This window comes from Melopsittacus undulatus, chromosome 11 (genome assembly GCF_012275295.1).
Source record: "Melopsittacus undulatus isolate bMelUnd1 chromosome 11, bMelUnd1.mat.Z, whole genome shotgun sequence".
Classification (NCBI taxonomy): Eukaryota; Metazoa; Chordata; class Aves; order Psittaciformes; family Psittaculidae; genus Melopsittacus; species Melopsittacus undulatus.
Genome location: NC_047537.1, coordinates 18705979 through 18728672, shown reverse-complemented (window position 1 = coordinate 18728672; position 22694 = coordinate 18705979). Strand labels below are relative to the sequence as shown.

Below are 22694 nucleotides of genomic sequence, written 5' to 3'. Positions count from 1 at the left end.
GCAGCTCGCCTGCGCAGAGAACACCCTGTTCTGGCACCATGAAGGTACAAACCAAAGGCCAGAGATCCGCTGTGTGTTCTCTGGGGGGGTCCCTGGCACCTTCCCACCTCTGGCCAAGTACCTGCCCTCAGGTCCCCAAAACAGGGGATGGATGAGGTGGGAGCTGGACAATGTTCCCCCACGATGACGAAGAGCCCTGGTGCACCCATGGCTCATCCCCTTGGAGGGGTCTGTGTAACTTGTCAATCCTGGGTGCGTGTTTTCCTCCCAGGTGTCATGGAGTACATCCAGCAGATGAGAGATGTCTTGTATGACTTGCAGAGCAGGGTCCAGAAGGCAAAGTTAAATGTGGAAAATATCACCCAGCTGATGGAGGTAGCTTTTGTTGGTGCCTTCCTGGGAAGCTTCCTGCAGGGATTTACCCCTCCCCACCACCATGGAGCAGCTCTGTTGTCTTCTCCCTGCAGGTGTGCTCAGCAGATCCCTTGTTTGAAAGGAAAGACAAGAAGGAAACAGCGCTCCTGGACCTGGATGGGCGAGCAAACGCCCTAAGCAAGTGCTACACTGCCATGAAGGATGCAGGAGTAAAGATCCATGGGATGCTAACGGTGAGACATGTCCCAGGACACTTCATCTGGGGCAGTGTAACATGGAGTGTGCCTGACACTGGCGTGCTGCAGTGCTCTGAACCCAGCACTGTCCCCACTCTAACTGCGAGCAGTGGGCTCAGACCTGGGGTCTGTGCTACTGCTGAGCCAAGGCTCCAGTGGAAGCCAGGAGTCCTCTGCCTTCTCAGGTGAGGTCTTGGCTGCATTCTAATGTTGTACAGCAGGGAGAAAAAGAAGGATGTGGGGACCCGTGTGACAACCAGGCAGGATGGACCCACGGGGCCACAGGCAGTGCACTTGCAGTGGTTGGAGCTGGGGCGTTTGTTGGGTGTTCACAAGCAAATAAATGGTGTTCATGGGCAAATATGAGTTGGGTTTCCCTGCTTGCAGGAGAATGCGAATCTGCTGAGGGCTGATATGTCAACACAGATGTGGCTGGACTATGTGGATTACGTGGATGAAATCGTGCTGGGAGGACTCTTCAGATTTGTCCGCAGATCTCTGCAGCTGCTGCTCAACAACATGGTCCTTGATGTAGGTCCAGGTTTGCCCCTGCTTTGGTGGCCACTGCCCACTGGTGGTGGCTTTAGGCACCTGTTCAGTGGCCAAACATACTCTGGTGCACGTGGCAGCAGGTGCCAGAGGTGCCCGTGTCCCCTCTTGTCCCCACTGTGGGGATGGGGTGACGCAGGATGTGAAGCACCATGTGAGGTGATGACCTGTTTCAGGCCAGCGTGGCCCCTTTGTTCGAGGTGCAAATGGAGCTGAGTGACGGCAGGGTTCAGTACCGGCCTTCGCTGGCGGTGGGAGATGAAAACAGCCTCTTGGAGCTCATAGAGAGCTTGCTGAGCGATATCTATGTGGCTTCAGTGTGCATCCCTCGCCTGCGGCAGGACAAGCTCAGCTACAAGGTTGGTCCACGGCAGGTGGCACCTCCTGGCTCGGCTGGAGGCGGCTGAGGGTGCCTGGTCCCTGAGAGCTCTGCCCATCCCTGCAGACCACCCTGGAGGAGCACACAGAGCTCAGCAGCATGCGGGAGGAGGTGATGGTGCTGGTGCTCAGTGCCATGACCGAAGGCGAGGAGTACAGCGCCACGTTCGAGGAGCAAGCCCACCTGTGGCTGGAGGACCCCCAGGAGTTCCTGCAGCGCTTCCTCACCTTCGGTGGTGCCCCCATCCCCGATGATAGGGATGCATGGACAGAGGAGCTCCTGCCCGAAGGGGCCCCGTCCCTCAGCCACTTTCAGGAGGAGGTGTGGGGCCGGTGCCTGCGGAGGTGTTGGGTGCCCAGGGAGGTGCTGGCCGCTGGCTGTGACCTGCTCTTGTCCCCAGATTGACACGTGCGAGGTGCTGTGCAAGGAGGTGTTGGGGTTTGCCAACACCAAGGTGTTTGGGGGGTGGCTGCAGAGCGACTGCCGCCCCTTCAAGCAGGCGCTGCGCAAAACCATCACGGACCGGGGCCTGGCACTCCGGCAGCACCTCATCGACCACGTCACCGACAGGTAGGGATTTGGTGAGCTCCAGCAGAGGGACAGGGCACTCCCGGTGACTGGAGCCTGGCTGGGCTGTGGCAAAGGCACTACCATGTGCCAGGGCAGGGCTGGAGCCGTGGAGGTGTGGGTGAAAGTGCTGGGCACTCCTATGGTGATGGATAGAGGGGATGGGTGCATCCCTGGGGCTGTGTCCTGCAGAACAAGCCCTAGGCAGGCACAGGAGCAGCTGTGAGCCCTGTCAGGGATGCCCAGTGAGCACCAGCACCTTCCTCCCAGCCTCATGGACCTGGAGGAGTTCATTGGAGATGCCAAAACCGGCTTGAGTAAACCTCTGGAGGAGGGAGACTATGACGGGCTGGTGGCAGTGATGGGACACCTGATGAGGGTCAAGGAGAGGCAAGCGACGACCGACACCATGTTTCAGCCCCTGAAGGAGGTGATTGATCTGCTCAGCACTTACGGAGTGGAGATGTCGGAGAAGGTCCATCTGCAGCTCCAAGTGAGTCCCGTGGGGTGCGGGGGGCTGAGTGCCGGCTGCCGGGGACCAGGCTGCCCACATGTGCTGTGTTGGCTGCAGGAGCTCCCTGAGCAGTGGGACAGCACCAAGAGGCTCTGCCTGCAGGTGAAGCAGAAGGCAGCACCACTGCAAGCCAACGAGGTCAACATCATCCGCAGGAAATGCCAGCAGTTTGAGGTGCTCACCTGGCACTCAGCAGCCTGGGGAAGCCCCCGCTGCTCTCCCCGGCTGCCCCCTGAGCCCTGTCCTCCCATGCAGGTCCAGCAGCGCATCTTCCAGGAGAAGTTCCGGGAAGGTGCTCCTTTCTTGTTCACTCACAAAGAACCCTACGTGGCCTTGAACACGGTGAGGAAGGGGAGGACACCAGGAATGGTGCTGTCCCCTTTGGCACTGCCCTTCCACCCCCAGCCCCATTCAGAGGAGCTCTGCTCCAGCTTCATCCCAATGGGGAGGGTCTGGCTCTGCGGCAGCCTCCCGTCCCCACCATACTGCAGCAGGGACAGAGCCAGTGCTAGGGTAGGAGACACTTCCCTGCCACACTGATCCTGGCTGAGACCTTTTTGATTTCTCCCTCCAGCAACAGGAGCTGATCGCCGCCATGGAGGGTGACCTGGCTGCCCTGTCTGAGTCAGCCGGGCTGTTCGAAGTGCTGGTCCCAGAGTACAAACAGCTCAAAGCGTGCCAGCGGGAGGTGCGCCTGCTCAAGCAGCTCTGGGACATGATCGTCATGGTACGTGCCACAGCCTGAGCCAGCACATGGGGAGGGCAGGAGGTGGCAGGAGACCAGGATGTGCAGAGCAGGTCCTGGGTGTGCTGGGCTGCTCTTCATGGTTTTGAAGTTCCTGAGGCCATGAAGAGCTAACCAGTGTATGCAGATGGTGGCTGCTGGCAGCCATCTGCAGTGAGAGTGGGGATGGGGAGCCCTGGGCCTGGTGCTGGTCCCTGCACCAGGGCACAATGCCCAGTGGTGTCTTCAGGCCAAGGGCTTGACAACAGAGTGCTGCTGTCTCCTCAGAGAGGCTCATGCTATGAGGGGTGGGATGAGACAGAGCAGGCTGTTGTCACAGCATTAGGGCAGGTCTGCTGAGGCAGGGCTGTGCATCCCAGCACAGGCACTGGGCAGGAGCACTTCTGCTACTTGTGAGCATGTATTCCCAAATTCAGGTTAACACCAATATTGACGACTGGAAGACCACCAGGTGGAAGGATATTGACGTTGAGCAGATGGATATCGACTGCAAGAAATTTGCTAAAGACATTAGGAGCTTGGATAAGGAGACGAGAAGCTGGGATGCATTCATAGGGCTGGACAACACTGTGAAGAACATGATAACGTCTCTGCGCGCCATGAGCGAGCTGCAGAACCCGGCCATCAGGGACCGGCACTGGCAGGAACTCATGCAGGCAACCCAGGTGCTCCAAACACTCCCACCCCTCCCTGTCTCCAACCCCTGGCCTGGGAGGCTCCTGGGATTGGCATCCATCACAGGAGGCATGTGCTCTCTGTTAAAAGCTGGCCATAAGGAAATGTTTGTGTAGGGTCTTTAAATGTGTCAATGAGCTCATTTGGGTGAGAACTGGGCTGCCCCTGCCAAGGGGAGTCCATGTCCCAGCAGTGCTGGTTCTGCTCCAGGTGAACTTCACCATGTCTGAGGACACAACCCTGGCGGATCTGCTGCAGCTGAACCTGCACAACTTTGAGGATGAGGTTCATGGCATTGTGGACAAAGCCATAAAGGAGTTAGGAATGGAGAAGGTAACTGGGGCTCAGTTCCTCCACTGAATTGCTGAGATCCCTGCCCTGATGTGACTGTGCTGTCAGCACTCGTGTTCCTGCTCCCAGGGGCTGGAGTCCACACACAGTGCAGTTCCATGGAGCTCATCCCTTGGAGGAGATGTTCCTGCTGCTGCCTTTCCACAGGGCCTGGGACTCAGCACCACAGAGTCCAACTCGTTTCTCACCCATCTGCAGGTGCTGAGCAGCCTGGATGCTACCTGGGCGACAATGGAGTTTGAGCATGAGCCCCACCCCAGGACAGGCATCATGCTGCTCAAGTCGGATGAGGAGCTCATTGAGACACTGGAAGACAACCAAGTGCAGCTGCAGAACCTGATGACCTCCAAGTACCTCGCCTTCTTCCTTCAGGAGGTGTCATCCTGGCAGTACAAGCTGTCAACCGCTGACGCTGTTATCAGCATCTTGTTTGAGGTGCAGAGGACATGGAGTCACCTGGAAAGCATCTTCATTGGCTCCGAAGACATCCGCAGGCAGCTGCCAGAGGACTCGAAGCATTTTGAAGCTATTGATAAGGATTTCAAAGTGCGAAGCCTGTTCCTGGGGCCGGGAGCTCATTGCTGCTTGGGGTAGAGCTGAAGCATTTTTCTTCCTGCAGGAAATAATGGCTGATGCAGTAAAAACTCCCAATGTGATTGAAGCTACAAACAAGAGTGGTCTCTATGAGAAGCTGGAAGACTTGCAGAACAGGTGAGGTTTGAGCTGCCCTGGTGAAGCATGGCAGAGAGGCCAAAGGAGGAGCTTGATTTCTCCCAAGTGGCATTTATCTCAACATGACAAGTACTTAGCAAGAACTACTACATCAGGGCTTAACTGCAGGTTATTTCCTTGTTTTCTGTTAGATTGGTGGTCTGTGAGAAGGCTTTGGCTGAATACCTTGAGACGAAAAGACTGGTTTTTCCCAGATTCTACTTTATTTCCTCTGCAGACCTGCTTGATATTTTATCTAACGGGAACGAGCCAGTTGAAGTAAGGGTTGTGTGCAAAACTTGGAGATAATCCTGTGTCTCTTGTGTGCTCACTTGGTACAGCAGTTTTTAAGTGTTTTGAGTCCTAAGGGATAGGATGCCAGCCCTGGAACCCTCCTTCTCGGGGTGCAGCACCCCGAGAGCCATGCGGGAGGGTGGTGACCACAGCTCTGTGCAGGATGGGAGTCCCTGACTGGCTGTGCCTCTGTCCTCAGGTGTCCCGTCACCTCGCAAAGTTGTTTGACAGCCTGGATAAGCTGAAGTTCAAGAAGGATGCGGATAAAAAGCCCATGAAGGTTGCACTGGGGATGTTCAGTCTGGATGAGGAGTACGTGACTTTTGACGCACCCTGCAACTTGTCTGGCCAGGTGAGCTGAGCTGCATGGAGCCTCTGTGGTCAGGGGTGTGCAGGTTCAGGATGGGGATTAGTCCTGTGCTTGCTGGGCACTAACAGCAGTTCAAAATGCAGCTGTGAAACCTTTCAGATGCAGAAGCCCAGAAATGGGATCTGCACTATGGGTTGACAGCACTGCAGCAGTATCAGAGTCATCTCAGCCCCCTCAGGTGGTCACAGTGGGGCTCTCCCCATGCTGTTGGCTGCCCTCAGCCCATACCCCATAAACTGCCATGGGAAGTGTCCTGCAGGCCCTTGCCAGTGTCTGCCATGAGCCTGTCACGATGTGCAGGCAGAAGCTCGCTGTGCAAGGCAGTGTAGGGTCACACACAGACTGGAAGGGAGCCGCTCGCTCAGGGTTTGTTGGATGTGACCCTCTAGGTGGAGGTTTGGCTGAACCGAGTGTTGGCCAGCATGCGCTCCACGCTGCGGTCCCTCATCTTTGAGGCCATGGTCACCTATGAGGAGAAGCCACGGGAGCAGTGGGCTTTCGACTACCCAGCACAGGTAGGAGCTGCCCTCCCACAGCCTTCCTGGGACTGGGATGTTCCCCTTGATGGCCACATTTTCTCCCTGTGCTTTGCTGCAGGTTGCTCTGACATGCACCCAGATCTGGTGGACCACAGAAGTTGGCATGGCCTTTTCGAGGCTGGAGGAAGGCTATGAGAACGCCATGAAGGATTACAACAAAAAGCAGGTTGGCATTCCTGCCACCCTGAGGTGACAGCACTGGAGCTGTCCTGCAGACCCTCTCTGCTTGGAAGAGGCAAGGTCTGGTGCAGGGAGTCACTGAGAGATGGACAAATAATGACATCAATTTCCTGTTCATCATCTTCCCTTCCTCAGATTGCTCAGCTAAATGCTCTGATTTCACTACTCATTGGACAACTCAATCCTGGAGAAAGGATGAAGATCATGACAATCTGCACCATTGATGTCCACGCCAGGGATGTTGTAGCCAAAATGATCCAGGCGAAGGTATTCATTACAAGAGGGTGTTTTTACTGCTTGATGTCCTGGCACCTCTGAGCACAGACTCCCTGTTATTTTATCACTTCTCAGTATTTTCTCAGTATCCCGATAGCATCAGTAATGCACATATGGGGTGTCAGGATGCATGGGGGAAGCTGGGGAGGTGGCAGCACGACTGGGGCAGAAGAGACCAGTCTGGGGCTCATGCAAAGCCAGCTCCAGGAACAGCTTTCCCAGTTCCTGCCGTGACCCTTGGCATGGGGCTGTGCACGGGCACATGGAGGGATGACCCTCACCCACCCCAGCACTGCACTGGGCCCTGCCTGCGCCCTCTCCTCGTGCACAGAGGTGGGGAATGGTCCTGATGTGCGTGTGGGAGCTCAGAGGGTCGGGACCGGCTGCCCCACAGGTGGAGAGCGCTCAGGAGTTCACGTGGCAGTCACAGCTCCGGCACCGCTGGGACACCAGGATGAAGCACTGCTATGTCAACATCTGCGATGCGCAGCTCCAGTACTCATATGAGTACCTGGGGAACACACCTCGCCTGGTCATCACACCACTGACGGACAGGTGGGTGCTCAGCTCCCTGCTCCCGCTGTGGGGCAGGGGCTGTGTGTGCTGCCGGCACCGCTCAGCCCCGTATCCTGCTGCCGCAGGTGCTACATCACCCTCACACAGTCCCTGCACCTTTACATGGGGGGAGCCCCTGCTGGGCCCGCAGGCACCGGGAAGACAGAGACCACCAAGGACCTGGGCCGGGCTGTGGGCATGATGGTTTACGTCTTCAACTGCTCCGAGCAGATGGACTACAAGGTACGGAGAGGGGCAGTGGCACTGAGGTGAGGGTCAGGGGGTGCCCACCAGGATGGGGGGGACCCTCTGTCAGAAGGCACCACTGCAGCATGCAGCCCCTGTGTGTGACTGCATCATTCATCACCAGTGCCCTAAAGCTGCTCTCTCCCTGGCACAACGCACGTGGGTCCAGCAGCAGCCCCTGGTGCCATCCTATATCACTCATTCCCACCCCAGCTTCAGCCAGCTCATGTCCATGGAATCCTGGGGGACCCTCGGGAGCTATAACACTGTGGGACATTTCCCTAGGGCACAGCACTAACCACAAAAGCAAGAGCAGCTCCCAGTACTTGAGCTGGTTTAACAAATCCCACATTGCAGCCTCTGTGTAAAGCATCTCTGGTGTTCTCCCTGCAGTCCTGTGGCAATATCTACAAAGGCCTGGCTCAGACCGGCGCCTGGGGCTGCTTCGATGAGTTCAACCGCATTGCAGTGGAGGTGTTGTCCGTGATCGCTGTGCAGGTATGTGCTCTCTGTGCACACCAGCAGCAGGTAGAGACTGGATGAGACATTCCAGGTCACATGCAGAACGTTCTCTCAGTTAAATCTGACTTTCAGAGGGATGATTTGCTGCTGTATTTCCACTGTGTGGTATTGGGATGCAGATGGAGGGGTAGTGCAGCAGTATGGGGGCTTTGGGCACGTTTAAGGTCATGCAACCCTTCTGTGTCCCATCCCAACAACCCATCACAGCCACTGGTGCTGCCATCATCTGGTGCTGTGGCTTTGCCAAGCTCTCAGTATTACTTCTAGCATTGCTCATGGCATGGCAGACCTCCAGGCTCACTTTCCAGGGTGGCTGGTGAGGGTGAGCACTGGGACCTGAGGTGCTGCAGCACAGACACCTCTGCTCGCTGACAGGTGAAGTCTATTCAAGATGCAATTCGTGCCAAGAAGAAAACCTTCAATTTCCTTGGAGAGACAATCAACCTGGTCCCATCAGTTGGGCTCTTCATCACCATGAACCCTGGCTATGCAGGACGCACAGAACTTCCTGAAAATTTAAAAGCTCTGTTCAGGTAACTGTCTGTGTGTGACTGCAGTAACTGCAGCATTTACCTCTGCAGCAGCACTTGTGTGCTGCATCCATAATGTGACCTCAGCCCCTGCTAGTGCAAATAAGGGTGTTTGTGTTGGGGACACCTTGTTCCCCAGCACAGCCCTGCTCAGAGCCCTGGGGTGCTCAGAGCCTGCTCAGCCTGGGGACAGGATGCTCAGGGTGTCCAGCTGCCACCTTGAGCTACAAATCCAGTTGAGAACAGTTTAAAAAGGTTGTTAAATGCTGAAGGGGTGGCCCAGGGATGCTGTGGGATCTTCTTCCTTGGAGACACTCAAACTGTGACTGCAGAAGGCTCAGGGTGACCTGATCCAGTTGTGACAATCTGCTTGGAGCAGAAAGCTGGACAAGAGACCCCCAGAGCCCCCAGCCAGTGTAAATCACTGCCCAGCTCTCTGATGCTAATAGCAGAGAATGAGTTATATTGGCAACTCAGGTGCAAATTCTTGCTGGCTGTGGGAGGATGAGGGGTTGTGGGTGTCCATGCACAGCCCTGCAAACCACTACTGCCCTTCACAGGCCCTGCGCCATGGTGGTCCCCGATTTTGAGCTGATATGTGAAATCATGCTTGTAGCAGAAGGTTTTATGGATGCAAAGCTCCTAGCAAGAAAGTTCATTACTCTGTACTCACTCTGCAAAGAGCTTCTGTCTAAACAGGTAATTTCACAGTGTTGTACAGTTCTTGAAGATGAAAGAGCTCGCTTGAATTTCAAATCTGATGGATTGTAGTAACACTGTTGGTAGTAATGCGCTGGCTGATGTTCTGCATAGCTTAGGTCTATGGCTGGGTAAATTCCACTTCCACACTGGTGCATCATCTGGCATATTTCTGCCTTACAGAAGAAATCAAGAATTCCAAAACCAGAATCAAATAGAAAACAGTCAGTTAAGATGAGAGCATCCAGATATTCTTCATCTCAGCCAAAGTGATTTGCAAGAAACACGTGTTTCCAGGAAACAAGCCAGGGCTGGGGCTTGTCCTGTAAATAAGCTCGCTTTAAAGGCAGTTGCCTGGACACTGTGTGGATAATCTGGGGGTGGGGTGATGGAGAGGGTGTTCCTCAGTAGTGCTGCTTAAAGCAGTTCTCCCTCGCCACAGATCAAGTCTAATACTTTGCTGCCTGTCACAGGACCACTATGACTGGGGACTGCGGGCTATCAAGTCCGTGCTGGTGGTCGCAGGCTCCTTGAAGAGACAGGACCCGAACTCTGCTGAGGACCAAGTTCTGATGAGAGCTTTAAGAGACTTCAACATCCCCAAGATTGTGACAGATGACTTGCCCGTCTTCATGGGGCTGATCGGAGACCTGTTCCCAGCCCTGGATGTTCCCAGGAAGCGAGACCTCCAACTTGAGAAGGTGTGAACCTGGAGCCCTCCCAGCCCTGGCAGGGTCCAGAGGCTGAAGATGCATTGGGCACATCTGGGGGAAGCCAGGTGGTCTCTAGGCTCTTGCAGAGGCTGTGGTGGCTGCCTGTGGTCAGTGCCTGTGGTCAATGCCTGCTCTTCCTCCCAGATCATTAAGCAGTCTGTGCTGGAGCTGAAGCTGCAGGCAGAGGAGAGCTTTGTGCTGAAGGTGGTGCAGCTGCAGGAGCTGCTGCAAGTGAGACACTCGGTCTTTGTCATCGGCAACGCTGGCTGTGGCAAGTCCCAGGTAGCTGCAAACCATCCCTGAGGACACAGGTCCCCTCCTGCCCCCTGTCAAGCACATCCCATGGCCTCTCCCATCCTCTCAGATGCCTCTGCCAGCCACAGCCAGCTGCTGTGCCTGGGTTAGGGATGGCAGCGCAGCTGGTGCCCATGGCCACACTCAAGCACCACAAGTGCCGGGCCCAGCACCACGGCTGCACGGCTCCTCTACGCAGGTGCTGCGGTCGCTCAACAAGACATACAAAAACATGAAGCTGAAGCCAGTCACTGTGGACCTCGACCCCAAGGCTGTGACCCGCGATGAGCTGTTCGGCATTATTCACCCATCCACGCGGCAGTGGAAGGACGGTGAGACACCAGCACTGTGAGCAGTCACCTGCATGGGAGCCGGCACAAGCCGTCCTGCAGCAGCTTTATGATTCAGTTCATAAAGCAGGTCTCTGTAAACACTTTGGGATGTGGTGGTGGAATGGGAACACCTTTTCTTGGGGCATTTTAGTGGAGTGTGAGGGAGGAGGAACATGGCTCAGGGAAGCACCCAGCCCTGCGTGTCCCCCCAGCAAACATTGCTCAAAACAACAATTTTATGTGTCTTTCTATTGGGCAGGTCTATTTTCTACAGCAATGCGTGACCTGGCCAACATCACACATAAAGGCCCCAAGTGGATCATCCTTGATGGAGATATTGACCCCATGTGGATTGAGTCCCTGAACACGGTCATGGATGACAATAAGGTAGGACCATCACACCCCAGGAGCTTTACTTGCTCATTAATTCCAGGTGATCCAATGTGTTCATGTCTGTGCCCCAAGATCAGGGCATGCCTCCATTATGGGCTGCTCCCCAGGTTCTCACCTTGGCCAGCAATGAGCGCATCCCTCTCAACCCCACCATGCGGCTCCTCTTCGAGATCAGCCACCTGCGGACTGCCACACCAGCCACCGTGTCCCGGGCAGGAATCCTCTACATCAACCCTGCTGACCTGGGCTGGAGCCCGTGAGCCCGGGGAGGGAGATGGATGGGATGGGTTGGGATGGGATGGGATGGGTTGGGATGGGATGGGATGGGATGGGATGGGATGGGTTGGGATGGGATGGGATGGGATGGAAGGGTGCTGGCTCCCATGCACTTGCCTGCAGCCCTGCCTGTCCCTCTGGCAGCATTGTGACCAGCTGGATTGAGACGAGGACAGTGCAGTCCGAGAAGGCCAGTCTGACAATCCTCTTTGACAAGTACCTGCCGGTGTGCCTAGAGAAGCACAAGACTGGATTCAAGAAGATCACCCCTATCCCCGAGGTCACGCTGATACAGACGGTGCTGTGTCTGCTCGAGTGCCTCCTGACACCACGGAACGTACCGCCTGACTCATCCCGGGACCTCTATGAGCTCTACTTCGTCTTTGCCTGTACCTGGGCCTTTGGTGGGGCCCTGTTCCAGGACCAGGTACAGCTGTAGGACCAAGTACCAGCACCTGCCCGTGCCTCCCAGCTCATCAGAGCCTGCTGCCCATGGCTGCATCCCTCCAGATGATACTAAAGCAGCAGATACTAAAGCCAGTTTCTGAGTTGTTCTCCGTTTGGTTCCTCCCAGCTCATGGATTACCGCCTGGAGTTCAGCAAGTGGTGGCTGAATGAATTCAAAACCATCAAGTTTCCTTCCCAGGGGACAATTTTTGACTACTTCATTGATCCGGAATCAAAGAGATTCACACTCTGGTCTGAAAAAGTGCCAGAATTCAACCTCAACCCCGAAGTCCCCTTGCAGGTAGGTATGCTCCACAGGCTCCCTGTGGTTATGTGGTTTATTTGGCTGTTACTCCATGGGCTTCCCCTGGGTGGCACCAGGCAGACCCAATCCATGGCTCTGCTTCACCCCATGGAAACCTCAGCGGGGCTCCAAGTTCCAACTCCTCTCTTTTAATTTCAGGTCAATGTCTGGCTTTGTAGGTTCTTATGAAATAATTACTAACTTGTCTAAAAGCAGAAATGTGCTTTAAAACTTTATTTACATGTGTTTTGAACTGCTGTCCTCAGGGAGGGGGCTTGTGTCAGGGAAAGGGCCAGTGGCCAGGGATGAATTTGGTTCCTGTGATGTCTGAGTAAAGCCACTGGAACAGTGTCAGGATCTGGGCTGTGCTGCTTTAATAACTCGTTTTTCTGACACCTCCTATTTTTGGTCAGAAAATCTTTAGAACAACCAAGCACCTGAGACTTTTGCTTTAGAGAGGGACCAGGTTTGTGCAGAGAAAGCATCTTCTGTGAGACCAGCTGGCATTGCTGGGAGAGCCAGGCAGAGCATCGGCACCTGCCTGCAAACAACTCCGGCAGCAAGAGCCGAGCTCCGGGGACTGATGGTGCCATTTCCCCAGGCCTCCCTGGTGCACACCTCCGAGACCATCCGCCTGCGCTTCTTCATGGACCTGCTGATGGACAAGAAGAAGCCGGTGATGCTGGTGGGCAATGCGGGGACAGGGAAGTCAGTCCTGATGCGGGACAAGCTCGAGACGCTCAGCACAGATGAATACCTCGTGCAGTTTGTGCCCTTTAACTTCTACACCACCTCAGCCATGCTGCAGGGTAAGGCCAGCCCCAGCCAGCAGCCGGCCCCACTCCGGGCTGTGCCGCATGCACTGCCCCACTGCTCATCTCCTCCCAATGCAGCTGTCCTTGAGAAGCCCTTGGAGAAGAAATCCGGGAGGAAGTACGGCCCGCCCGGGAGCAAGAGGCTCATCTACTTCATTGACGACATGAACATGCCGGAGGTGGACAAGTACGGCACTGTGGCACCGCACACACTCATCCGGCAGCACATGGACCACGGGCATTGGTGGGTATCTGGCCAGTGGCCCCTGCCATGGGGCATTGGTGACCCTCTGCTTGGCAATTCCATGCCATGCTGGCACATATCCCAGCTGTGCCTTGCACTGCTGCAGAGCTGAGCTGCCTGTTCCCCCGCAGCCTGCTCATTCCTGGAGCTGCAGGGAAGGCTTTGGCAGAGGAATGGGAAAACTCCCTGCTGGGGACTCCAAACCCCACCCAAAGCAAACAGTGGAGCTGCCAGCGCCGGCAGGGAAGCCCTGGCAGGATTCCCAGTGCCTGGCAATGCATCGTGCAGTGCAGAAGGCTCCCTTGAGAAGGGGGAAGAGGTGGCAAGTGCCAGCTGCCATGGAGATGCTTGAGGCCAGATCTGGCTAGGGGGTGCAGGAAGGGCCCCATGTAGCATTGCCGAGAGCAGTGCCAGGCTTTGCTGAGCACCACAGAAATGGGGATCCCTGTTCCCACATCAACCCAAATGGGGCTTCATGGGGTTGGTGGGGCACAGTCTAACTGGAGAAACCCATCCCTGGGGAAAGCATCACAGTGTTGGTCCCTGTGCAGGTACGACAGGAACAAACTGACCTTGAAGGACATTCACAACTGTCAGTATGTGGCCTGCATGAACCCGACTGCAGGATCCTTCACCATCGACTCCAGGCTGCAGGTACAAAGGATGCACAGGGATGGGGGCTTGTCCCAGCACATTCACTGTCCTGGGACTGGACCAAAGAGGAGTGAGACAGGATGGGATGGGGTGGGATGGGGACATCACGGTGCAGGATGCCTGCATCAACCTATGAATTTTTGCCCCTGGGCACAGCGACACTTCTGCGTCTTTGCCGTGAGCTTTCCGGGCCAGGAGGCCCTGCTGAGCGTGTACAGCACCATCCTCAAGCAGCACCTCGCCCTGCAGAAGATGCCTGCGGCTGTGCAGAACCTGCAGTCACAGCTGGTCACAGCAGCACTGGGTGAGCCCCTGCTGCTCTGGGGGGAATGGGGCAGTGTCCTGGGATCAGCAGTAGCTGTCATTTTTCTCCTTCTCAGTAGCTGGTGCAGTGCTGTGGTTTTGACTTTCAGCCTGGGAACAGCGCTGATAGCACCGATGTTTGTAGTTACTGCTCAAATGTTTACTCTGACCAAGGACTTTGTGAGTCTCTGCTCTGCCAGGGAGGAGGGGAGGCCGGGAGGAAGCAGAGACAGGACACCTGACCCAAACTAACCAAAGAGGCATTCCATACCTCAGCACATCATTCCCAGTATAGAAACTGGGAGCAGTTACCTGGAAGGGCTAGGTCACTGCTCAGGTCAGGCTGGGTATCTGTCAGTGGGTGATGAGGGGTTGTATTCTCTCCCCTTATTATTTCCCTTATCATTATTATTGGTGGTAGCAGCAGTGGTTTGTGTTATACCTTAGTTACTGGACTGCTCTTGTCTCAGCCTGTGTGAGTTATGTTCATTCAGTTATCCTCCCCATTCCTCTGGAAGCAGGGGGAGGAAGAAGTTGGGGGGGAGCAAGTGAGCGGCTGCATGGTTCTGAGTTACTGGATGGGCTTAAACCATGACAGGCGGGCACCAGCACTGGGAGCCTGCTGGGAGCCCTGTGCCCACTGCTCACCCCCAGTTCCTGCCCACAGCCCTCCACCAGAAAGTCGCCTCCACTTTCTTGCCAACAGCCATCAAGTTCCACTACCTCTTCAACCTGCGGGACCTCTCCAACATATTCCAGGTAGTGCGAGGGCTGTTTCCTCTAACACATCTGTATTCCTTTTTCACCCTTACTCCTTCTTTTCCTGCATCATGAGTCCTTGCCGTGCGCCATGTCCCTGTAAAGCACTAAGTTCCCAAACCCAACCTTTGAAACTCAGCTCTGAGCAGCCGTAAGACAATCCCCAAAGACTGAGGGACTCTTGGGTTTGTCAGGGTTTGTTGTTCTCCACCCCTGAGTGCCTGAAAAGCCCCGTGGAGCTGGTGCGCCTCTGGCTGCACGAAGCCGAGCGGGTGTACGGAGACAAGCTCGTGGATGAAAAGGACCAAACAACCTTCAGGAAGGTGCTGGGGGACACCTGCAAGAAGTACTTTGAGGTAAGGTGTGCTGGAAAATGAGGGAGGGCCCCAGCCCAGTGGGGATGAGCCCCACAGCTGAGCCCCATGGCTCAGTCCCACAACTGGCATTGCCTTTCCCAGAACCTCGGCGAGGATGTGTTGTTCGCCAAGCCCAACATCTTCTGCCACTTTGCCCAGGGCATGGGGGATCCCAAGTACATGCCAGTGCCAAGCTGGCCGGTCCTCAGCAAGGTGCTGGGGGAAGCCCTGGACAGCTACAACGAAGTGAACGCGGCCATGAACCTGGTGAGTGCCGAGGCAGCGCTCGCACCTCCCACAGCATCCTCCTGCTTGGGTTTGTTCACTTTGGGGTGTCTGCTGCTTTTCCAGCTGAAATTCAGAGTCTGGAGCTTTCCCCTCCTGGTCTCCTCAGGTGCTCTTTGAAGATGCAGCATCTCATATCTGCAGGATTAGTCGGATCTTAGAGTCTCCCTGGGGCAACGCACTACTGGTGGGGGTTGGAGGCAGTGGAAAGCAGAGCCTGGCACGACTGGCAGCTTATATGAGCAACCTGAAAGTGTTTCAGATCATGCTGAAGAAAGGCTACAGCATCCAGGACCTGAAGGTGAGCGCAGCTTTCCTCCAGGCTCCTGTGTGGGTGTGCATGGCTCTGCTCTCCTTGCTGCACCCTGCGATCTACTCAAAGATGCTTTCTGAACACCCATAAGTCCTGCCCCAAGGGACGGGCAGGAGCTGCTCATGAGAGCAGATGTGGTGCAGGCAGCCCTGGCAGATGATCCTGTCTGCGCAGAGCAGGTGGCACCAGCTCCTTACCAAGAGCTCCTTCCCAAAGGCACCATTCTGGCTCTCCAGGGCAGCCCAAGGCTGCTGAGCTGCATCAGTCACTGTGGAGGGGCTGAAGGGGGGATGATGTTTTCTCTCCCTTGCCCAGCTGGACCTCGCCGCCCAGTACATGAAGGCAGCAGTGAAGAACGTCCCCACCGTGTTCCTGATGACAGACTCCCAAGTTGCTGAAGAAGCATTCCTGGTCCTAATCAATGACTTCCTGGCATCTGGGGAGGTGCCGGGGCTCTTCCAGGATGATGAACTAGAAGACATTTTCAATGCCATGAAACCAGAAGTGAAATACCTTGGACTGCAAGATACAAGGGAAAACTGCTGGAAAGTATTTGTAGAGAAAGCCAGACGTCAGCTGAAGGTGGGTGTTCACTCGGGAGAGGGGCTGTCAGTGCTCCCTGTTTACAGACAGGACACACAGAACTGGTTCATTACAGGGTGGTGGGATGGGTGAAATGTTCCCAAATGCTCCTCAGACAACCGTGCGCCCCCAGCCCCAGGGGCTGATTGGGGTGAGCAGCACACAGTGGTGCTCCTGCCAGCCCCATGACACCCCTGACATCGCCCCAGCCCTATGAGACCCCACTCAGCACTGCTGACACTGCACTCAGCAGCCGTGCTCTGCCCCAGGTCATCCTCTGCTTCTCCCCGGTGGGCTCAACCCTGCGGGTGCGTGCACGGAGGTTCCCTGCCTTGGTGAACTGCACGGCCATCGACTGGTTCCACGAGTGGCCAGAGGATGCGCTCGTGTCCGTCAGCAGCAGGTTCCTGGAAGAGACAAAGGACATTGAGGTGAGCTGGGAGCCTGGGTCAGTGCACGCCGTGTCTGTGCACAGCCTCTGTGCTGGCACTGCTCTGGGGCACGACCGGCCCCTCTGCTGCTCTCCGTGCTGCAGCGTGCCAGGGGATGAGTTCAGCCAGCCCCACACTGGGCAGGTGGGATGAATGGCTCCTCCTTTCCCTTTTGTCCTTAAAACACCACCACAAAAGAACTGTCGGGAAAGAGAAGCTTTTCCCCCGTGCAGCCCAAGTTAACCCCAGAGAATGAGGCAGGAAACCAGAGCTGAGCTTAAGCATCAGTGTCATTAGTGTTGTGGTCACCTGCGTTTCTCAAAGATGTGCTTCACGGCGCCCGCATGGGCAGCAGGTCATTGTGCTCCTGGCAGAGCATCTCACTGCCTGTGTTCCTGCTGCAGCCCGAGGTCAAGGTCTCCATCAGCAAGTTCATGGCATATGTCCACATAAGTGTTAAGGAGATATCCCAGATCTACCTGGCGGTGGAAAGGCGCTATAACTACACCACACCAAAGACCTTCCTGGAGCAGATAAAGCTCTACCAGAACCTGCTGTTGAAAAAGAGGGAAGAGCTCACAGCCAAGATCGAGAGGCTGGAGAAGGGGCTGACGAAGCTGCAGAGCACATCGTCACAGGTGCCTGCCCACAGCATCACTTATGCATCACATCCACTGCGTGTCTGATGCAGGGAGGCCAGAGGAGGCACATCCTGCAGGGCGGTCATGGTGGCCATGAGATTCCTGAGCTGTACTGTGCCACTGCTGTGTGGCTGGGCAGGGCTCAGCAGGATCAACCTTCTGATGCACTCCATTTCTCCCTTATGCAGGTGGAAGACCTGAAGGCCACTCTGGCGGTCCAGGAGGAAGAGCTGAAGGTGAAGAATGAGAACACGGATAAACTGATCCACGTGGTGGGTGTTGAGACAGAGAAGGTCAGCAAGGAGAAAGCTATCGCTGATGCAGAGGAGCTGAAGGTCCAGGCCATCAACAAGGTGAGCTGGTGCCCACTATGCCAGGGTCCAACATGGGACGGGGCAGCATGAGCTCTGTTGGCTCCAGCCACTCATCCCATTCCCATCCGTTCGTTTCCCCAGATGGTGGCTGAGAAGCAACAAGCCTGTGAGACCGACCTGGCAAAGGCAGAGCCGGCGCTCATAGCTGCCCAGGAGGCCCTCGACACCCTCAACAAAGTGGGTGACCCTGCAGTGGGAAGCATTTCCTGGCTGGTGCTGGTGTTCCTGCACCAGGGTGATGCTCAGCAGCCCCATGGTCCCTTCCCAGAATAACCTGACAGAGTTGAAGTCCTTCGGGTCTCCACCCCAAGCAGTGGTGAATGTGACAGCAGCTGTGATGGTGCTGACAGCCCCCAAGGGCATCATTCCGAGGGACAGGAGCTGGAAGGCAGCAAAAGTTATGATGGGAAAAGTAGACACTTTCCTTGATGCCTTAAAGAAATATGACAAGGAGCACATCCCTGAGTCCTGTCTCAAGGCATTTATGTGAGTCTATGGCTGGTTCCTGCCCCTCTCCCAGCCCTGGGCACAGCATCCAGGAGAGACCATCGCCCAGTGAGCTCAGTGGGGTCTGAGGGCCAGGAGGGATCCAGGCATCTGCCCTGCCCTCCCTCCATGGGCAGTCCTGGGGCTGCAGCTCACGGCTGTAGCCTGGTGTGTTTTCCTGTTCCAGGCCCTACAAGTCAGACCCCACTTTTGATCCGGAGTTCATCATGTCCAAATCAACAGCTGCCGCTGGCCTGTGCTCCTGGTGCCTCAACATCGTCCGCTTCTACGAGGTGTACTGCGAGGTGGAGCCCAAGAGGCAGGCACTGGCGGAAGCCAATGCTGAGCTGATGGAGGCACAGGAGAAGCTCACTCACATCAAGAACAAAGTGGCTGTAAGTGCATGTTCCCCTGGTGAACCCAAGGGTGGTGGTGCTGCCACCGCCGCAGCCTCCGGCAGCTCCCCGTGCTGGGTGCGGGAGGTGATGGAGCTGTGCTGTCCTCTGAAGGGGCTGAACAACAACCTGGCAGCTCTCACCGCCAAATTTGAGCAAGCTACAGCTGAAAAACTCAAATGTCAGCAGGAGGCTGATGCAACCAACAGAGTCATCGAGCTGGCAAACAGGTACCGTTGAAGCACTGCCTGCCCACTGCTCCCTGCATTGCCTGGTGACAGTGACACGAGGGTCATGGAAGCATAAGAGCTCCCCATACCCTCCCCAGATGGAGTAATCCGGAGCATGAACAGGGATAGAAGTTTGAGGAGGGTGGGGGAATACAGACAAGGAGCCATGTGCCATGGTGTGGGCAGCCTATCACCAAGTGAGGGGGGTTAATCCCAAGGGCCATGGGGCACCACAGCTGAGTGTCCCCTGGCACCACAGCAGCCACCATATTCTCTGACCCCCCAGGCTTGTCAGGGGCCTGGCATCCGAAAACGTGCGTTGGGCTGAGTCAGTGGAGATGCTCAGGGAGCAGGAGAGCACCGTGTATGGGGACGTGCTGCTCATCTCTGCCTTTGTGTCCTATGTCGGCTACTTCACCAGGAAGTACAGGGTGCAGCTGCTGGAGCAGCACTGGATCCCTTTCCTCAGCAGGCTGGAGGTGGGTGGCCACGAGTCCCATCCCCATCCCGCTGGCACTGAGGGGCTCCCTCTCCACCACAGGCACCCAACAGCCCCTTCTCGCAGGTGCCCATCCCCATCACGCCAGGGCTGGACCCCCTCAGCCTCCTCACCGACTCTGCTGACATGGCTGCTTGGAGCAACCAGGGGCTGCCCAGCAACCGCACGTCCACCGAGAATGCCACCATCCTCTGCAACACGGAGCGCTGGCCCCTCATTGTGGATGCCCAGCTCCAGGGCATCAAGTGGATCAAGAACAAATACGGGCAGGAGCTGCAGGCCATCCGCCTGGGACAGAAAAAGTGGGTTGGGTGCTGCAGGATGGCTGCAGGCTCCGGGGGGATGCAGGATGCTGTGGGCATCCACAGCCTGATCAGACCAGGGCACCCAAGGGCAGCAGTGCTCATGGGGCACTGACACCTCTGCAGGGCCAGGGGTGAGGGTCACCACGGGGATCCCACAGGGCACAGTCGCTGCAGGGTACCCACCCCAGCTCACCCCATGCAGTGCATCCCCCCCCATTCCACCCCACATCCCTCCCATCCCACTGCAGTTACCTGGACATCATCGAGCGGGCAGTTTCCGAGGGACAGACGCTGCTGATCGAAGACATGGGTGAGACAGTGGAGCCGGTGCTGGATCATCTGCTAGGCAGGAACACCACCAAGAAGGGCAGGTCAGCACACCCTCTTCTTTGGTGCCAAGGAGTTTTTCTTGCTCCAAGGAGCCACTGCAGCCCTACAATGCTGATTTGCTCCCCTGTGCAAGAAAGCAGCTGAGGCCTGACCCTTCCCTGCTTTTAGATTGGAGATTAGGAACAATTTCTGCCCCAAAGGGTGCTCAGGCATTGGAACAGGCTGCCCAGAGCAGTGCTGGCGTCACCATCCCTGCAAGTGTTCACAAACCATGTAGATGAGGCCCCCGGTGACATGGTTTAGTGGTAGCCTTGGCACTGCTGGGTAATGTTTGGGCTTGATGATCTTAAATGTCTTTTCCAACCCAGTTGATTCTATGATTCCCAGGACCTCTGGCCACATATCCCAGTTTTCTCTGGTGTTTCCTAGTGGGGATATTTGTGGTTGATGTGACTTTTGGACTGTCCTGGTCTGAGAATCCAGTTCGTTTAGTGATTTCCACCATGCTCCCTGTGCATCTGCAATGAGGTTTGAGAAGCTGGGAGGGTTTTTTCCCAGGACTGTAGGGATGGGGCTCAGGGGCTCCCTTGTTTTTTGACTTGGAGCCTGCAAGAAGCATCAGCCCTGAAGCCAGGGAAGGCTGTGGCAGGGCACCTCCAGCTCCTGCTCCTTCAGCCTTTGGCACTTCTGCCGTTGCTACACCTTTTCCTGGCCACAGAAATACATCTCGCATGGCCAGAAGCAGCACTTGGAGTTGAGGGATTGTCTGTGGTGAGTTACTGCCAAGTGCATGGAACTTAATCTGTTTAATGAACCAAACAGGTACATCAGAATAGGAGACAAAGAAGTGGAATATGACCCAAGCTTCCGCCTGATTCTGCACACCAAATGTTTCAACCCGCACTACAAGCCAGAGGTGCAGGCTCAGTGCACCCTCATCAACTTCCTGGTGACGCGGGAGGGACTGGAGGACCAGCTTCTGGCTGCTGTGGTGGCCAAGGAGCACCCGCACCTGGAGACCCTGAAGGTACAGACCTGGCTGCCGATGAGGTGGTGGCAGAGGGGGCTGGTGGTAGGGAGAGGTGAGAGCTCAGCTCCAGCAGCTTGCTGCCATTGACCAGAGCAGAGTGAGTCCTGGTCAGAGCCTGCCATGGGTCCAGCATTGCCCCATGGAGCCTGGTGCTGCTGTGGGCACTTGTGCTGCTTCACCGTGAGTTGGTGTCTGACCAATGCATGTCTCTGTGTGCCGGTGCTGTAGGCAAACCTCACAAAGAGCCAGAACGAGTTCAAGATCAAGCTGAAGGAGCTGGAGGATTCGCTGCTTGCCTGTCTCTCTGCTGCTGGGGGGGACTTCCTGGGGGACACGGCACTGGTGGAGAACCTGGAAACCACAAAGCACACGGCCATGGAAATAGAGGAAAAGGTAAGTGAGGTGTCCAGTGAGGCAGCAAAACCTGTCCTAGGGCTCCCAGCACTCAGCCGGAGGTTGGGTACTGCCTGGGCACGTGCCAGGGCACTGCTAACACCCACCCTGGTGTGCGGCCAGGTCAAAGAAGCAAAAGTCACTGAAACACAAATAAACGTCGCTAGAGAGCACTACCGTCCGGTGGCCGAGCGAGCATCGCTGCTGTACTTCATCCTGAGCGACCTCAACAAGATCAACCCCATCTACCAGTTCTCTCTCAAGGCAGGCGCGGAGCAGTGATGGGATTGGGCTGGGGCTCGTGGTGTCTCAGCTGGTACCGGAGCCCCCGGCAGTGCAGGTGCTGAGCTGCCACTGGATCTTCCCCAGGCATTCCATGGGATCTTCGAGAAAGCCATCGAGCGCGCAACCCCCAGCGATGACGTCCAGGAAAGGGTGATGAACCTGATGGACGAGATCACCTACTCGGTCTATGTGTATGCAGCACAGGGGCTCTTTGAGAAAGACAAACTCATTTTCCTGGCCCAGGTTGCCTTCCAGGTACTGTGAACACGTGTCTGGGCTGTCTGTGGTATCTGTCCGTGAGTTCATGTGGGTTTAAGCAGGTTGTTCTCCTACTTGCGTGCTGCTGCTGGATGCTCAGCAGTGTCGCACCCAAGGCGCAGCCCCTCACACAGGAGCTGTGTGTGCTGGGGCAGTGGTGATGCTGTACTCACACCTTGCCAGGTCCTCATCCTCAAGAAAGAAGTGAACCCTGCAGAGCTGGACTTCCTGCTGCGCTTCCCTTCCAAGGCTGGTGTCACATCCCCTGTGGACTTCCTGCAGCACCAAAGCTGGGGCGCCATCAAGGTTGGTCCCTGCTGTGCCGAGGTGACGGCAGTGCAGTGGGTGTGGGGTCACCTGCAGCACCTCCTCAATGGAGGGTCCCCTCCATCCCTGGGGTGCCCAAGGGCAAGCAGAGCCCAGCAGTGATCTATCCCCTCTCTGTGGGACCTGAAGGTGCTCTCAGAAATGGAGGAGTTCAGGAACTTGGACAGTGACATTGAGGGCTCAGCAAAGCGATGGAAGAAGTTTGTGGAGTCAGAGGTGCCAGAGAAGGAGGTGTTCCCCAAGGAGTGGAAGAACAAGTCTGCACTGCAGAAGCTGTGCATGCTGCGGTGCATGCGGCCAGACAGGATGACCTACGCCATCAGGTGC

General features: G+C 56.1%; 1 protein-coding gene across 1 annotated transcript in view; it reads left to right on the top strand.

The window, feature by feature from the left end:
* The first annotated feature begins 2376 nt into the window (after positions 1 to 2376).
* Positions 2377 to 22694, top strand: part of DNAH17 (dynein axonemal heavy chain 17) — a 25855-nt gene continuing 5537 nt past the window's right edge. The window contains exons 1-50 of the mRNA XM_034067973.1: positions 2377 to 2599; positions 2678 to 2794; positions 2876 to 2962; positions 3195 to 3347; positions 3782 to 4030; positions 4251 to 4373; positions 4590 to 4937; positions 5011 to 5102; positions 5255 to 5381; positions 5596 to 5748; positions 6156 to 6281; positions 6364 to 6471; positions 6621 to 6752; positions 7156 to 7316; positions 7403 to 7559; positions 7956 to 8060; positions 8460 to 8617; positions 9175 to 9313; positions 9787 to 10014; positions 10171 to 10308; positions 10520 to 10652; positions 10912 to 11039; positions 11153 to 11301; positions 11466 to 11748; positions 11896 to 12069; positions 12674 to 12881; positions 12966 to 13131; positions 13683 to 13785; positions 13942 to 14089; positions 14756 to 14847; positions 15042 to 15203; positions 15279 to 15470; positions 15598 to 15789; positions 16117 to 16383; positions 16653 to 16814; positions 17219 to 17452; positions 17644 to 17808; positions 17911 to 18006; positions 18098 to 18315; positions 18503 to 18710; positions 18825 to 18940; positions 19227 to 19419; positions 19506 to 19741; positions 19993 to 20115; positions 20897 to 21101; positions 21333 to 21497; positions 21621 to 21761; positions 21867 to 22037; positions 22224 to 22346; positions 22497 to 22690. Of these exons, the coding sequence (XP_033923864.1) occupies positions 2381 to 2599; positions 2678 to 2794; positions 2876 to 2962; positions 3195 to 3347; positions 3782 to 4030; positions 4251 to 4373; positions 4590 to 4937; positions 5011 to 5102; positions 5255 to 5381; positions 5596 to 5748; positions 6156 to 6281; positions 6364 to 6471; positions 6621 to 6752; positions 7156 to 7316; positions 7403 to 7559; positions 7956 to 8060; positions 8460 to 8617; positions 9175 to 9313; positions 9787 to 10014; positions 10171 to 10308; positions 10520 to 10652; positions 10912 to 11039; positions 11153 to 11301; positions 11466 to 11748; positions 11896 to 12069; positions 12674 to 12881; positions 12966 to 13131; positions 13683 to 13785; positions 13942 to 14089; positions 14756 to 14847; positions 15042 to 15203; positions 15279 to 15470; positions 15598 to 15789; positions 16117 to 16383; positions 16653 to 16814; positions 17219 to 17452; positions 17644 to 17808; positions 17911 to 18006; positions 18098 to 18315; positions 18503 to 18710; positions 18825 to 18940; positions 19227 to 19419; positions 19506 to 19741; positions 19993 to 20115; positions 20897 to 21101; positions 21333 to 21497; positions 21621 to 21761; positions 21867 to 22037; positions 22224 to 22346; positions 22497 to 22690 (8267 nt within the window). The 5' untranslated portion in view covers positions 2377 to 2380. The remainder of the gene's footprint in view (positions 2600 to 2677; positions 2795 to 2875; positions 2963 to 3194; positions 3348 to 3781; positions 4031 to 4250; positions 4374 to 4589; positions 4938 to 5010; positions 5103 to 5254; positions 5382 to 5595; positions 5749 to 6155; positions 6282 to 6363; positions 6472 to 6620; positions 6753 to 7155; positions 7317 to 7402; positions 7560 to 7955; positions 8061 to 8459; positions 8618 to 9174; positions 9314 to 9786; positions 10015 to 10170; positions 10309 to 10519; positions 10653 to 10911; positions 11040 to 11152; positions 11302 to 11465; positions 11749 to 11895; positions 12070 to 12673; positions 12882 to 12965; positions 13132 to 13682; positions 13786 to 13941; positions 14090 to 14755; positions 14848 to 15041; positions 15204 to 15278; positions 15471 to 15597; positions 15790 to 16116; positions 16384 to 16652; positions 16815 to 17218; positions 17453 to 17643; positions 17809 to 17910; positions 18007 to 18097; positions 18316 to 18502; positions 18711 to 18824; positions 18941 to 19226; positions 19420 to 19505; positions 19742 to 19992; positions 20116 to 20896; positions 21102 to 21332; positions 21498 to 21620; positions 21762 to 21866; positions 22038 to 22223; positions 22347 to 22496; positions 22691 to 22694) is intronic.